A 17,186-nucleotide genomic window follows, 5' to 3' on the forward strand; every position below is an offset into this window, starting at 1 on the left:
CCACTAGACAAGAGAGGCAATAAACATGATGTTAACAACTACAGTGGAATTTTGTTGCTTCCAGTTGTGTATAAAATATTTTCCAAGATTTTATTACACAGAATAGAAACAATATGGACAGTCATTTAGGTAAATATCAAGGTGGTTTTAGGAAGGGCAGACCATGTTCTGAACAAATATCTAATCTAAAGTCAATCATTCAACACAGATTACTGAATTCAAAAGACACTTTAGTAATGTTTGTTGTTTTCAAAACAGGTGTTAATTCTATTGACAGATGAAATACAGACAAAATAATCCGATAATTTGCTAAAGTCTAAATTAGCAAATATAATTTGTGAAACACTTAGCAGACACAGTGCCTTAAGTGAAATTTATGGAAGAAATATGTCAATGCTTCAAAATAAATACAGGCATATGGCAAAGTGATGGCCCATCATCATTTTTTAAAATTATTTGCTTAAAAAATAGTGAAAATTTGAAATGAAAAACCAAATGAATGTATCACTTCACCAACAAGGTTGGAAAGAAGAAACAAAAATGTTGGAATAAATTGTCTCACATTTTCAGATGACTTAGCAATACTCTCTGAAAACGAGACATCTACTGTAACAGAAATTAATGTTTTAGAAGAAATTGCCAGTAGGACCGGCTTAAGAGCTTCTGCGGAGAAAACCATAATTTTTCAAACAATAACAAGGCACCAGAATTTCTGAAAACAGATATTGGCTAAATCGAAAATGTTAAAAATTTAAATATCTTGGGGAGGTAACCCAAGAAAATAGTTTGGAAAAAGCTGCTAGATAGGAAAGGATACATAAAACGGGAAGGCCATATTGTGTAACCTAATCCTTTTACAATAAAAAGGCCTATCTAAAAATTCAAAAATCAGGCATTACAGTACAGTAGTGAATCCAGAATGTCTAAACAGAAATGAATGTCTAGCATTACATTATCTCCATCCAAACAGGCCTTGGAAGGCCCAACGGTACTGATCAGCCGCCGTGTCACCCTCAGCCCACAGGCATCACTGGATGCAGATATGGAGGGGCATGTGGTCAGCACACCACTCTCCCGGTCGTATGTCAGTTTATGAGACCGGAGTCACTACTTCTCAATCAAGTAGCTCCTCAGTTTGCCTCACAAGGGCTGAATGCACCCCGCTTGCCAGCAGCGCTCGGCAGACCGGATACTCACCCATCCAAGTGCTAGCCCAGCCCGACAGCACTTAAACTTCAGTGATCTGACGGGAACCGGCAGCATTACATTATAATTTAGATAAATTAGAGATACTAGAAGGGCAGCTCATTAGGAAAATATTAGACCCATGAAAAAGGTGGAAGGTGGGAAATTTGCTGATAATGGTTAAACCATGGACCTTATGGTTAAACCTATATTTTTCCTGAGTTCCTCATTGCAAATAAACTTGTACTTATGCCTTTCATGACCAATTAAACTCAAAACCGTTAATTTTGTAGTACCTAAATCAGCCTGTATCAGCATTACTGACTATTTTTGCTATAAAATCCTAAGAGGTACCTATTTTCTTAACATAACAATTCTTGTATTTTCAAAAGTTTAGAATTCGGTATTTGAAGAATATTGAAGTCAAAATCTCTAGCGCATACAATTCTTAGCAACTGCCTGTTTCTACAAAGAAAGATATTCAATGGCCTTGAATTGGCTTAAAAAAAACTCATGGGGAGGACTATAGCTGCCTACCCACTGTAGCAAAAATAACAACTTCATCTCTCTCCTTAGTTATACATGGACTCTCAATGCAGGAAAGTGAGGCCAGGCCATTGTCAAATTTTTGTTATCCACCTATCAAACGAAGCTAATGATGGACATATAAGTGTAACATATTTACTGTTCAAAATCATTTCTAGTTTAAAAGTGCGACTAGTTCAATGGAAGAAAATGCTGAAAACAGCTAGTTCAAAGTCTAGTCATCTAAGACTGTGGCTACTTAAGTTTCTACACTATATGACAGATGGGAAAACTACATTCTACCAAGCATGCCACAAAGCGGTTAGTTACGTATTTATTCTTTTAGTTTTTCCTGCAATTTAGGATTTGTGAATTTCTTCTCACATCTTTTGACACCAGAGGATTTGTGAAGCAAGTTATATTGAAAATATTGTTTAAAACTATACTAAGAGACACTATGACTCAACTGTTCACTCTTATTATAATTTTTAAGCTGCTGAGTTCAATTTTTATATGAAGGAAAAGTAAGCCATGTTAAAATGTCATACCTACATGACAAAGCATAAATGCTTTTAAAATGATGCACTGAGTTTTGATTTCTTAAGTTCAGAGTTGGTAACAAAACTCTATTCAGTGAGCCGATAGCTAGAAAACTAAAACTACTAAACTGTATTGTATGTTTTTTTAAATTTTGTTTTGCTAAAATTAGGTATCGGCATCTCTTAACGGTATCAAATACTTTTCATACTCACTTCTATATAGCATGTTGTGTATTTCTTGTATTAGGTTTCAAGTGATAAAAAGTCCCATTTAATCCAGCATGCAGGTGGAGCGTTACATAAGGCAAATTTTGAATGAACATCAAAATTGAAGTAAGTTCTTTTAACAAATACATCTGATGAATCCACCAAAAAGAACCAATTCTGCAGTGACTTGTCATGCTATTGTGCCAACAAACACCCCTTTTCAAAAACTTCTAAATTCTAATTTGAAAGTTTTCTTGAGAAGTACTGCCACCAGTCTGTTCCTGTAGAGTCACTACTGTAAAAAATTATGTGGATTTATCTTACACTGATAAACTGCACAGAATCCTAGAATATATTGGTGACTCTTGCAAAAGGATTTCTGTTGATAAAATTACTGATAGGCTTGGCAAGTACCTTGCAAATCTGAGTATTGGGAAGTTAGATTTTTTGTATTTGTTCAAAACAGTTCCCTGAGACTAACCAGCAAACAACTGCATACTTTGTCAACAATGGGCTGAAGTTGCTATGTCCAAATATCATGGATGAAAACAAGATGCTTCTGCCTTTCACAGATGCCACTGCTTGTAAGCTGGAGTGTTCAAATTGCTTAAAGTATTCTACTCTTTGGTGCTGAATGTAACATGTATAGCACATGGTATAAATTGTATAGCAGAACAAGTAAGGTTAGAATTCCCTAAAGTAAATAAACTGATCTCCACAGTAAAGTAAGTCTTTGTTCAGGCATCACCGAGGATACAGGCATTCAAAGAACAACTTCTAGTTGTGTCCTTGCCATGTGAACCTGTTTTTACCCACTAGGGCACTTGGTTAGCAGTAACAGAATACTACAGCATATATCTCTCAGCAGTCCAGGAGATAATTTAAAATCTATCTGAGCATGTTCTCTATGTAACTTCAGCAAAACAATTAAAGATCCTTCATTCCAATGGGACTTGGTTTATATTAGAGCCAACTACACATTTATGGCAAGAATCATTTCCAAATTAGAAGGCTCAGGGAGACCTATCTATGAGAACATCTCTTTACTGGAGGAAGTTAAAAAGGAATTAATAAAGTGCCAGGTGAAGTGGGAGAAAAAGTATGGGCAAAAATGCAAAAGGTTTTTGCTGAAGAACACTGGCCAAAGGGCTTGTGTGCAGCAGCACACTTACTTAGTGGAAAATTCAGCTCCCCTAATTGCAGCATTCCTGTCCAACATGTACCAAAAGGGAAGCATGCCCATCACGTCTGTTCGTATAGAAGATTCTTTTTTAGCATATAAATTTATACTGACTGACAAATTTACTGTGAAGCCAGCTGTGGTCTAAATTTTTGAAACCACTGGTTTATCTGATATTTATTGCATTACATATTACACGTATGTCAACATATGGCTGTACGCTTTTCATGTCACATTTTATCTTGGAAAAACTAAAAAAGTTTGGGATTAGTTTGAACATTAAAGTGACACAATGTTTGCTGTGTTGTGCTACAGAGCATATTTTCATTTCCATTGTTTTTAATGAATAATAGTCTGCTCATATGTTGACACTGTGTATTTTACATTATGTTTAGTTTTTCTGCATAACATTTTTTAGGGCCTATTTTAGATTTTATATAGCCTACACGAGGTACTGAAAGAGCTTATTTTAGGTGCCTAAAACACATTTTATGACCTAAAAAACTGGTCTAGTAATGATGAAATTTATTGAAACGCATAAAAAGTATCAGTAATGAGATGAAGAAGACATATTTTTTGGACATTTACATCAAATGCAAGACAGTAGTTTCAGCAAAAAGATGTTCAAATATTTGTGGGATGAGTAGTAAACAAGAAGTTGGGTCTAAGAAGTAAAAAAGGATTTAGAAAATAATAATATAAAAGCTGAAGAAACAACTGACAGATAAGTATTTAGGGGAAAAGTATTGAATATGGAAGGATGCCAAGGTGAAAGAGTGAAAAAAAGCTGGTACGAAGTGGTCAGAAGAAAGGAAGAAAAATAAAGTGAACAGATAAAAGAGTGCTGGAAGAAAAGAAGAGAACAACAAATAAACACGTTCTTGCATTGATACAATGGAGGAATCAGTCACCTGGGCACCACTTTTCTGGATGTTTTCTTCTTACATTCTCTCTCTACTGCCTTACAATAGAACACTGCATTTTTGCAGTGACGAGGGGTAATGACCTTGTTCTGGACAGTTACTCCCATGTTGAAGAAACAGATGAGAACCAATTTCACATCACTCTTCACTTGTCAGGCTTTCTTGAGACAGTGTGATGACAGACTTTTTTGTTGTGATAACTGCTTCAAAAGAAGGCCTGGTTCACTTTTAAGACTTTCCTGAGTTTCTCTGGAGACTTGCATGTGATACTGCTCATCACTGAGAATTTACAGGACAAATGTTGAGGCAATCCATCAAGTGCTCAGATTGTCAGACAAAATCCTCTGACATGTCCCACAGCATAACCTCACGATATATCCTATATCTTGGGTATCTACCTACAATGTTCCAGCACCTTATTCTGAACAGCAGAGACATTTTTCAGGAGTAATGCTGGTCGACAGCAGTCCTAAATGGGGATCATAATCGAATGGCATTCTGTCACCTTGAAAAAGTTCAAAACAGCCATAAGTTTGACTGTGAAGAAAACTGTTGCTGCAAATGCTCATTTTAACATATTATGTGTTTCTGCAGAAGTTTTTCTGAGTCTGAATCAAAAGTATATGCACACACATTGCTCCTAGACACCCATCATCATCAATTTTATAAAACATGTAACAAACGAAGCTAGGCACAAGCATCTAGAACACTGACTCATGAAGGCTGTATGAGGTACCACATGCCAGCATTTTGTTGCTTCCTTTACCTTAAGCACTCTAGCCTTCCTGTGTCCTTTCACCTGTCTTACCAAGCCAGTTATCAAGGGGCCTACAGTTTAATTGGACTCAGCAACTTGGTATTTTTACGTTAACTACTCATTGCAAGAGATGAAACACATGATACGCTACAGATACATATTCCAGGACTGACTGAGAACTGAACCACAAACCTTTGGATACGTACTCTTGACACTTCACCACCATAATGATATACAACAATGCAAGAATTAAAATATAGATAAAGTGACTCATACAGACTTTTGTGCTTAAAAGTTAAGTCCGGTGGATGAAGATAAGTATGTTGTTGGAAACATAATGTTGTGGGATGTGTCAGCCCTCCGCTTAAGTAGAAAAATACACTTAATGGTTTGATTTGGCATATTTAAAATTTATAGCAATAAGCCATGTCTCCACAATATCCTTTCTTTCAGGAGTGCTAGTTCTGCAAGGTTCGCAGGAGAGCTTCTGTAAAGTTTGGAAGGTAGAAGATGAGGTACTGGCAGAAGTAAAGCTGTGAGTACCGGGCGTGAGTCATGCTTCGGTAGCTCAGATGGTAGACCACTTGCCCGCGAAAGGCAAAGGTCCCGAGTTCGAGTCTCGGTCGGGCACACAGTTTTAATCTGCCAGGAAGTTTCATATCAGCGCACACTCCGCTGCAGAGTGAAAATCTCATTCTGGAAACATCCCCGAGGCTGTGGCTGAGCCATGTCTCCACAATATACTTTCTTTCAGAAGTGCTAGTTCTGCAAGGTTCAAAGGAGAGCTTCTGTAAAGTTTGGAAGGTAGGAGATGAGGTACTGGCAGAAGTAAAGCTGTGAGTACCGGGCGTGAGTCGTGCTTCGGTAGCTCAGATGGTAGAGCACTTGCCCGCGAAAGGCAAAGGTCCCGAGTTCGAGTCTCGGTCGGGCACACAGTTTTAATCTGCCAGGAAGTTTCATATCAGCGCACACTCCGCTGCAGAGTGAAAATCTCATTCTAGAAACATCCCCCAGGCTGTGGCTAAGCCATGTCTCCGCAATATACTTTCTTTCAGAAGTGCTAGTTCTGCAAGGTTCGCAGGAGAGCTTCTGTAAAGTTTGGAAGGTAGGAGATGAGGTACTGGCAGAAGTAAAGCTGTGAGTACCAGGCGTGAGTCGTGCTTCAGTAGCTCAGATGGTAGAGCACTTGCCCGCGAAAGGCAAAGGTCCTGAGTTCGAGTCTCGGTCAGGCACACAGTTTTAATCTGCCAGGAAGTTTCATATCAGCGCACACTCCGCTGCAGAGTGAAAATCTCATTCTGGAAACATCCCCCAGGCTGTGGCTAATCCATGTCTCCGCAATATCCTTTCTTTCAGGAGTGCTAGTTCTGCAAGGTTTGCAGGAGAGCTTCTGTAAAGTTTGGAAGGTAGGAGACGAGGTACTGGCAGAAGTAAAGCTGTGAGTACTGGGTGTGAGTCATGTTTCGGTAGCTCAGATGGTAGAGCACTTGCCCACGAAAGGCAAAGGTCCCAAGTTCGAGTCTCGGTCGGGCACACAGTTTCAATCTGCCAGGAAGTTTCATATCAGCGCACACTCCGCTGCAGAGTGAAAATCTCATTCTGGAAACATCCCCCAGGCTGTGGCTAAGCCATGTCTCCGCTATATCCTTTCTTTCAGGAGTGCTAGTTCTGCAAGGTTCGCAGGAGAGCTTCTGTAAAGTTTGGAAGGTAGGAGACGAGGTACTGGCAGAAGTAAAGCTGTGAGTACCGGGCGTGAGTCATTCTTCGGTAGCTCAGATGGTAGAGCACTTGCCCGCGAAAGGCAAAGGTCCCGAGTTCGAGTCTCGGTCGGGAACACAGTTTTAATCTGCCAGGAAGTTTCATATCAGCGCACACTCCGCTGCAGAGTGAAAATCTCATTCTGGAAATATCCCCGAGGCTGTGGCTAAGCCATGTCTCCGCAATATACTTTCTTTCAGAAGTGCTAGTTCTGCAAGGTTCGCAGGAGAGCTTCTGTAAAGTTTGGAAGGTAGGAGATGAGGTACTGGCAGAAGTAAAGCTGTGAGTACCAGGCGTGAGTCATGCTTCGGTAGCTCAGATGGTAGAGCACTTGCCCGCGAGAGGCGAAGGTCCTGAGTTCAAGTCTCGGTCGGGCACACAGTTTTAATCTGCGAGGAAGTTTCATATCAGCGCACACTCCGCTGCAAAGTGAAAATCTCATTCTGGAAACATCCCCCAGGCTGTGGCTAATCCATGTCTCCGCAATATCCTTTCTTTCAGGAGTGCTAGTTCTGCAAGGTTTGCAGGAGAGCTTCTGTAAAGTTTGGAAGGTAGGAGACGAGGTACTGGCAGAAGTAAAGCTGTGAGTACTGGGCGTGAGTCATGCTTCGGTAGCTCAGATGGTAGAGCACTTGCCCGCGAAAGGCAAAGGTCCCGAGTTCGAGTCTCGGTCGGGCACACAGTATTAATCTGCCAGGAAGTTTCATATCAGCGCACACTCCGGGAAGTTTCATATCAGCGCACACTCCGCTGCAGAGTGAAAATCTCATTCTGGAAACATCCCCGAGGCTGTGGCTAAGCCATGTCTCCGCAATATACTTTCTTTCAGAAGTGCTAGTTCTGCAAGGTTCGCAGGAGAGCTTCTGTAAAGTTTGGAAGGTAGGAGATGAGGTACTGGCAGAAGTAAAGCTGTGAGTACCAGGCGTGAGTCGTGCTTCAGTAGCTCAGATGGTAGAGCACTTGCGCGCGAAAGGCAAAGGTCCTGAGTTCAAGTCTCAGTCGGGCACACAGTTTTAATCTGCCAGGAAGTTTCATATCAGCGCACACTCCGCTGCAGAGTGAAAATCTCATTCTGGAAACATCCCCGAGGCTGTGGCTAATCCATGTCTCCGCAATATCCTTTCTTTCAGGAGTGCTAGTTCTGCAAGGTTTGCAGGAGAGCTTCTGTAAAGTTTGGAAGGTAGGAGACGAGGTACTGGCAGAAGTAAACCTGTGAGTACTGGGTGTGAGTCATATTTTGGTAGCTCAGATGGTAGAGCACTTGCCCGCGAAAGGCAAAGGTCCCGAGTTTGAGTCTCGGTCGGGCACACAGTTTTAATCTGCCAGGAAGTTTCATATCAGCGCACACTCCGCTGCAGAGTGAAAATCTCATTCTGGAAACATCCCCGAGGCTGTGGCTAATCCATGTCTCCGCAATATCCTTTCTTTCAGGAGTGCTAGTTCTGCAAGGTTTGCAGGAGAGCTTCTGTAAAGTTTGGAAGGTAGGAGACGAGGTACTGGCAGAAGTAAAGCTGTGAATACTGGGTGTGAGTCATGTTTTGGTAGCTCAGATGGTAGAGCACTTGCCCACTAAAGGCAAAGGTCCCAAGTTCGAGTCTCGGTCGGGCACACAGTTTTAATCTGCCAGGAAGTTTCATATCAGCGCACACTCCGCTGCAGAGTGAAAATCTCATTCTGGAAACATCCCCCAGGCTGTGGCTAATCCATGTCTCCGCAATATCCTTTATTTCAGGAGTGCTAGTTCTGCAAGGTTCGCAGGAGAGCTTCTGTAAAGTTTGGAAGGTAGGAGACGAGGTACTGGCAGAAGTAAAGCTGTGAGTACCGGGCGTGAGTCATTCTTCGGTAGCTCAGATGGTAGAGCACTTGCCCGCGAAAGGCAAAGGTCCCGAGTTTGAGTCTCGGTCGGGCACACAGTTTTAATCTGCCAGGAAGTTTCATATCAGCGCACACTCCGCTGCAGAGTGAAAATCTCATTCTGGAAGCATCCCCGAGGCTGTGGCTAAGCCATGTCTCCGCAATATACTTTCTTTCAGGAGTGCTAGTTCTGCAAGGTTCGCAGGAGAGCTTCTGTAAAGTTTGGAAGGTAGGAGATGAGGTACTGGCAGAAGTAAAGCTGTGAGTACCAGGCGTGAGTCGTGCTTCAGTAGCTCAGATGGTAGAGCACTTGCCCGCGAAAGGCAAAGGTCCTGAGTTCATGTCTCGGTCGGGCACACAGTTTTAATCTGCCAGGAAGTTTCATATCAGCGCACACTCCGCTGCAGAGTGAAAATCTCATTCTGGAAACATCCCCCAGGCTGTGGCTAATCCATGTCTCCGCAATATCCTTTCTTTCAGGAGTGCTAGTTCTGCAAGGTTTGCAGGAGAGCTTCTGTAAAGTTTGGAAGGTAGGAGACGAGGTACTGGCAGAAGTAAAGCTGTGAGTACTGGGTGTGAGTCATGTTTCGGTAGCTCAGATGGTAGAGCTCTTGCCCATGAAAGGCAAAGGTCCCAAGTTCGAGTCTCGGTCGGGCACACAGTTTCAATCTGCCAGGAAGTTTCATATCAGTGCACACTCCGCTGCAGAGTGAAAATCTCATTCTGGAAACATCCCCCAGGCTGTGGCTAAGCCATGTCTCCGCTATATCCTTTCTTCCAGGAGTGCTAGTTCTGCAAGGTTCGCAGGAGAGCTTCTGTAAAGTTTGGAAGGTAGGAGACGAGGTACTGGCAGAAGTAAAGCTGTGAGTACCGGGCGTGAGTCATGCTTCGGTAGCTCAGATGGTAGAGCACTTGCCCGCGAAAGGCAAAGGTCCCGAGTTCGAGTCTCAGTCGGGCACACAGTTTTAATCTGCCAGGAAGTTTCATATCAGCGCACACTCCGCTGCAGAGTGAAAATCTCATTCTGGAAACATCCCCCAGGCTGTGGCTAAGCCATGTCTCCGCAATATACTTTCTTTCAGAAGTGCTAGTTCTGCAAGGTTCGCAGGAGAGCTTCTGTAAAGTTTGGAAGGTAGGAGATGAGGTACTGGCAGAAGTAAAGCTGTGAGTACCAGGCGTGAGTCGTGCTTCGGTAGCTCAGATGGTAGAGCACTTGCCCGCGAAAGGCAAAGGTCCCGAGTTCGAGTCTCGGTCGGGCACACAGTTTTAATCTGCCAGGAAGTTTCATATCAGCGCACACTCCGCTGCAGAGTGAAAATCTCATTCTGGAAACATCCCCCAGGCTGTGGCTAATCCATGTCTCCGCAATATCCTTTCTTTCAGGAGTGCTAGTTCTGCAAGGTTTGCAGGAGAGCTTCTGTAAAGTTTGGAAGGTAGGAGACGAGGTACTGGCAGAAGTAAAGCTGTGAGTACTGGGTGTGAGTCATGTTTCGGTAGCTCAGATGGTAGAGCACTTGCCCACGAAAGGCAAAGGTCCCAAGTTCGAGTCTCGGTCGGGCACACAGTTTTAATCTGCCAGGAAGTTTCATATCAGCGCACACTCCGCTGCAGAGTGAAAATCTCATTCTGGAAACATCCCCCAGGCTGTGGCTAATCCATGTCTCCGCTATATCCTTTCTTTCAGGAGTGCTAGTTCTGCAAGGTTTGCAGGAGAGCTTCTGTAAAGTTTGGAAGGTAGGAGACGAGGTACTGGCAGAAGTAAAGCTGTGAGTACCGGGTGTGAGTCATGCTTCGGTAGCTCAGATGGTAGAGCACTTGCCCACGAAAGGCAAAGGTCCCAAGTTCGAGTCTCAGTCGGGCACACAGCTTTAATCTGTCAGGTAGTTTCATATCAGCGCACACTCTGCTGCAGAGTGAAAATCTCATTCTGGATATATTTATAGCATTTGTAGTCTAGATAAAGCATTTGAAAGTGTTGGCTGGCATACTCTCTTTGAAATTCTGAAGGTAGCAGGGGTAAAACACAGGGAGCGGAAGGCTATAACACGTTATAAAGGGTATAACATGCTCAGGAACCAGACAGCAGTCATAAGAGTTGAGGGGTACTAAAGGGAAGGGAAACAGTTATTGAGAAGGGAGTGAGGCTGGGTTAAAACCTATCCCTGATGTTATTCAGTTTGTACTTTGAGCAAGCAGTAAAGGAAACTAAAGAAAAATTTGGAGTAGGAACTGAAGTTCAAGATGAAGAAATAAAAACTTTGAGGTTAAAAACTTTGAGGTTGTTTGATGATGGCATTGCAATTGTGTCAGAGACAGCAAAGGACTTCGAAGAGCAGTTGAAGGAATGGACATTGTCTTGAAAGGCAGATATAAGATGAGTATCAAAAAAAGCAAAACAAGGATAATGGAGTGTAGGTGAATCAAATCAGATGATTGTGAGTTAATTAGATTAGGAAACAAGACACTTACAGTAGTAGATGAGTTTTGCTGTGTGGGCAGCAAAATAACTGATGATGGCCGAAGCAGAGAGGATATAAAATGTAAACTGGCAATGGGAAGAAAAGCATTTCTGAAGAAGAGAAATTTGTTAACATCAAATATAGACTTAAGTTTTAGGAAGTCCTTTCTGAAGATATTTACCTGGAGCGTAACCATGTACGGAAGTGAAACATGGATGAGAAACAGTTTAGACAAAAAGAGAATTGAAGCTTTTGAAATGTCCTGCTACAGAAGAATGATGAAGGTTAGATGGGTAGATCATGCAAGTAATGAGGAGGTACTAAATAGAACTGTGGATAAAAGAAATTTATGGCACAGCCTGACTAGAAGGGATCAGTTGATAGGATACATTCTGAGACATCAAGGGCTCACCAGTTTATTGGAGGGAAGTGTGGGGCATAAAAATCATAGAGGGAGACCAAGAGGTAAAACAGTAAGCAGATTCAGAAGGACGTAGGTTGCAGTAGTTACACGGAGATGAAGAGGCTTGAACAGGGTAGAGTAGCATGGAGGGCTGCATCAAACCAGTCTTTGGACTGAAGACCAAACAATAACAATTACATTTGAACAATTTCTTGATTCTTTTCCTTTACTTCTACTGTGAAGCCTTGCTTCTTGCTAAATTTGATAATACAATGTCAATGGGAAGTATCCTGTGGCTTTTCACGTGTGAGTTTGTATCAAAATATTGACATAGAATATTAATTTTTTTAAAACACCAAGAGACCATTGACTTTAGTATGCCACATAAATTTCAGTTTCATATCTCTAACCTTTCACGAGAAAAATGGATTTTGACAGACAGACAGATGGATGGATAGTACTTGACAAAATTTTTTGTGTGATATAATAACATATTAATGATTTTCGAATTTTTTCCTTTACTTGCATTGTGGAACCTTGCTTCTTGTCAAATTTCATGATTCTACAGGTTTCACTGATTGAGTTTATGAGTATCAAAGTTTGTGAAATAAATGAGCATATCTTTGGATTGCATTGCTTTAAGACCTTAGATTGTGACGTGTCTTTACATATGGATATGAAACTTGGACATTAGCAAAGTAGCAGAAATGTGGTTCTGGAGGATAATTACAAGAACTAGCTGGACTGACAGAAAAACGAATGAGATGGTTCTACAAAAAATAGGAAAGAAGAAAGAACTGCTGAAAGTTGTAGGCCAATGCAAAGCAAAACGTGTTGGACACTTAATCATATATGATATTCTGCTACAACACATTTTTGAAGGCAAGATCATAGGGAACAACTGAATTGATGAGCAGGACCATGCTATTTTAAAAAAAAGAACATGACCAGTGATATGGGATATTCTTCTTACACGTAGATGAAGAGTACTGCTAGAGAGAGGAAGCTGTGGCTGTAGAGAGAAGGCCTAGCCTTTTGATAGAAGAGGAATTACACAAGAAGAATATTTTAAGTAAAACAAATTGCCAGAAGTGAGGTATTTTGACCTACTTCAATTAAAATACCACACCAAGGGGCCCAGGTTCAATTCCCAGCTAGGTTGGAGATTTGCTCTGCTCATGAACTGAGCGTTGTGCTGTCCTCATTATCATTTTGTCATCATCAGTGGAAGGCAACGGGAAACCACCACTGGAATCGCTTCCCTAGACACTCGTGCGGTGGACCTCTCTGACGAGGCTTCCCCCATGACATGACCTGCCGTAAGGCAGAACACAAAGTTTTTGATTAAAATATATCAGTAGGTTCATAAGGCATTTCTAAAAAAACATCAGAATTTAGAAGAGCAATGTTCTCACCTCAGGCTTTGCAGGATTAGTTAATATCTTGCAAAATGATTGTGCCAAGGAAATTGGAAAAATTAAGACTGATGCAGTAGATTATAGACAGTTGTTCCTACCATGCACCATTCGCAAATGGGACAGTGAAATAAGGAATTATCAGTGGTACCAGAGGTGCCTTGTGTTACACACTGTAAGATGGCTGCTGGAGTATACATGTAAATGTAGAGACTATGACAGGTTGTTTTCGAAAAGTGTAACTAAGAAACAACCTTGCAACTTGGTGATGTGAAAATCATTTAATTTTGAGTTGAACTGTAAGTGTTGCATTATCACGTGTAATTTAGTCCATTTAGATGAAATCAGTTTTCCAAGCCTCAGTGACATTTATGGCTATTTTATTTCTTGTCTCACTGTAAGCCCTAGTACTTGTGTGATGTAAGAGGTGATTCATTGTTGTTTGAAAAGAAGGCATATTATTTTATCTTTTTTGTAAGGTAAGCCAACTGCCAGTGTCAAGGAATTTGTAATCCGCATAAAATGTACTTATATTGTAACAAATAAGTCCTCCGTCACAAATATTAAGTCAAAAATTGACCTGGTTTTGACGCTACTATGAGCGTCGTCTTCAGAATTAGACTAACTGTACTAAAACATTAGGTATATAGTACATTAATAAAATTAAGGTTTGTACTGACTCGAAAAGATGCAGTACTTACAAGTCACATATTAAAAAAGATCTCGGCCGGAAAGGCGACGTCATGAACACTTGTCAGATGGCGAGCCGCTAAGGGTTGCTCGTACTGTGGACATGGGTTGCAACCCTTGTCCACAGTACGAGCAGCCCTTAGTGGATCGCCATCTGACAAGTTTTCATGGCGTCGCCTTTCCGGCCGAGATCTTTTTTTTAATATGTGACTTGTAAGTACTGCATCTTTTCGAGTCAGTACAAACTTTAATTTTATTGATGTACTTTATACCTAATGTTTTAGTACAGTTAGTCTAATTCTGAAGACGACGCTCATAGTAGCATCGAAACCAGGTTAATTTTTGCCTTAATATTTGTGACCGAGGGCTTATTTGTTACAATATAATTCTGACACGGTCACTGAACCTTAGCAGCTATGTTCAAAGTTTTAAAATGTACTTGTTATTGTGACCACACAGGAGTTAGCTGACCTGGAGAATGAAGTGCGGCCAGAGCAGTTGTCGGAGGAGCATAGGGAAGCCTTGGACAAGCTGCGTGCAGAGCAGGAGGCGGCCCTCGAGAGGATCAAGGCGCAGTTCCAGCATGAGGTGAGCTGCCAGTCATTGCATCCTGTGCCCACCAGATTTTGTGACATACCGTCCATTTATTTAGCCTCAAAAATAAGGATATCTACATTTAGTTGCCTCACACAGTACACACTAATACCTCTAATTGAAACTAATAGGGTCACTAGCCTTACTGTAAAAGGTTCACCCTGTGAGACGACTGTAATTTTGTAAAAACAAATAATTGCGCCCTCTGAGTGTCTCAGAGATTCAGCACTCATTCATATGAATGGCAAATTGCATGGATATCAGTGCCAGAAGATTAACAGGAATAAATAAAATTAGACGAACACCTCTTCTGTTCACTTAAATCTGCCATAAACAAAGATTACAGCACACATTTGACATATAGTGACAATGATTTTTACCTGAAACATTTAAAGAAGAAAAGCTTAACTATTAAGAATGCCATGCCAATATAAATTAAAAGTGAATTTCCATTGTTTATCTCAAATAATTCCTGTCTCCCTACCTTCACACATATTGATGCATAATGCACAGCTTGGCCTATTTTATTTTATTTCAGTCTTGACATCGTTGATGCATGTATACTATACTCTAGACGATGGACAAAATTTCACTAATTTAAACATTGTTACATTCAATATTATTTGCTAGGGTCATGTCTATGATGTTTGTATAAGCGTGTTTTACAACTGAGAAAATTCTTTACATGGGCATTTTACACAATTCTCTTTTGTTAAGTGGGATATGTTTAACATATAACACAGTGCAATACAATACATTTAATGTAATTTGGCACTTTTGCACTCTCAATTTTCAATGCTTGTATGTACGTATTCTCCAGGAGAGAGCTTCTTGGCATCAGATGTGCTTATATTTACAAATTCAGCAAGATACTTTGATACTGAGTAAAAGCAATTTTCCAGAAGATATAAAGTTACAGATTTTTAAAGACATGTATTTTATTAATGGCCTTTAAGTGACTTGGCAACCTAGTAAACAATTGTGATCCTGAGTGATATACACCTTTCTTGCACAGGGTGGTATAACAATGATTTCTGTGTATGTCACTATTTGACCTTGTAAAACATTCATGTACAGTTTTGTTTTGAATAAATACATTTTCCTTTTTAGCATACTCCTTCTGACATACATGACAGCCTCAAGTATATAGATACCTGGTAGATGTAGGATCTTAAGTTCTTTAAAAGAATGGTTTACATGATTTTCGGCTGTTTGCATTTTCATTATCCTCACAATCTTTTTTTGTTTCCGAAAAAATGATATGCTGCGAGGGGAATTACCCAGGATATTGTGCTGTATCTCAAAAGGGAAAGCGTGTGAGCATAATGCACCACTCTAACTGTTTCAGCACTTGTTTAGTTTCATATGATTCTCATTGCATAGGTAATTTTAGGTAGTTTGGAATTCAAGCTGTAAATTTTTTGGTTTTCCATGGACATTTTGCTTTTAATGGATTTTTACTTTGCTGTGTGTGGAAGTGTATGACAACTGTTTTTTGAGGTTTATCAGTAGCTTAAACAGACTAAGAGCCTTTTCATTTTCACCTTCAATCAATACACTGGTGTTGTCTGCAGGTAGGACAGATTCAGAGCATTAAACGTGTAGAGGGAAGTGAGTTATGGAAACTAAGAAGAGAAAGGGAACTAAAATTGAGCCTCGTGGTATGCCATGGATTACTGTGGAAGATTTTGAGTGATAAATGTAGAGTTCATTTTTTTCCCATATGTTTAATCTCTGTTACCTGAGAGTGATTTTGTAAGGAGGATTTCAACCACTCCCTTGGCAGTGTCTTATACTGTAGCACTCTAACTTCCTTAGATGAATTGCATGATCTGTTAGACCAAAGGATTTGGTTAAATCTAGGAAAATCTCTGAAATGTTTCAGCAGTTATCCATTGCATTTAAAATACAATTTATGAGTGTCACACTTCCCTCCTAGAAGCTAGTTACAACAACAGAAAGTTATTTCCCTTTGATACGTTACCTTTCACTTTCAGGACTGCATTTCTCTGCTTTGCACCACTGCAGGCAGAACTCTCAACCTATTCCTGTGTGCTGATTACCCACTTACTCTCCATATTCTCTCAGTGCAGTTTTCCAACCATGCGAGATTTACACCGACAGACTGCACTTCTTCAGTGTTCCCATATCCTGATCACTTTTTGTCTTTTTACTGTTTTGCTTGGTTGTCTCACCAAAATCCTTAAAACTGAGTTCCCTTGGTCACTCAGCTCTCATCTACTACACTTTCACGTTAGGTCCTACCATGTGAATTTCATTATAGCTGTCATCCACAAATATTATCGTACAAAAGAAAAACAACACTTTGCCAGTAGGAACCCTAACATGTCTGATGTTTACAAAAAGCCTCAGAGTGCCTGGAGCCATTACAATACCATACCTACTCCAAATTTCACATTGGCCTCACAGCAGATATTATCATAGATGGCTATATATTTTGTTGTGTCTGGGGTTCCGTAGGCTATTGTACATGAGCACTTGGGTAAGCCTGCCTTCTGGGGTCACTGTGGCCCTGCACAACACTCAAAGGTGACACTCTTTCACCAGGGACTGATTGCTAGGGAGGTGGCCAAGGTGCACCTGCTGTTTTTCTCGCTGGCCTTTACTCAGAGAGTGAAAGGCACTGAGTTAAAAAATTTGATTAAGGTGCCACTAAATTAATCGTCATCATTTTGC

The 17,186-nt window shown here is 40.8% G+C and overlaps 1 protein-coding gene across 1 annotated transcript in view; it reads left to right on the plus strand.

Moving 5' to 3' along the window:
• Positions 1-17,186, plus strand: part of LOC126106653 (centrosomal protein of 164 kDa) — a 675,221-nt gene that overhangs the window by 562,535 nt on the left and 95,500 nt on the right. Inside the window, exon 15 of the mRNA XM_049913016.1 lies at positions 14,355-14,483. Within this exon, the coding sequence (XP_049768973.1) occupies positions 14,355-14,483 (129 nt within the window). The remainder of the gene's footprint in view (positions 1-14,354; positions 14,484-17,186) is intronic.

Source organism: Schistocerca cancellata, chromosome 10 (assembly GCF_023864275.1).
Source record: "Schistocerca cancellata isolate TAMUIC-IGC-003103 chromosome 10, iqSchCanc2.1, whole genome shotgun sequence".
In the NCBI taxonomy this organism is placed as follows: domain Eukaryota; kingdom Metazoa; phylum Arthropoda; class Insecta; order Orthoptera; family Acrididae; genus Schistocerca; species Schistocerca cancellata.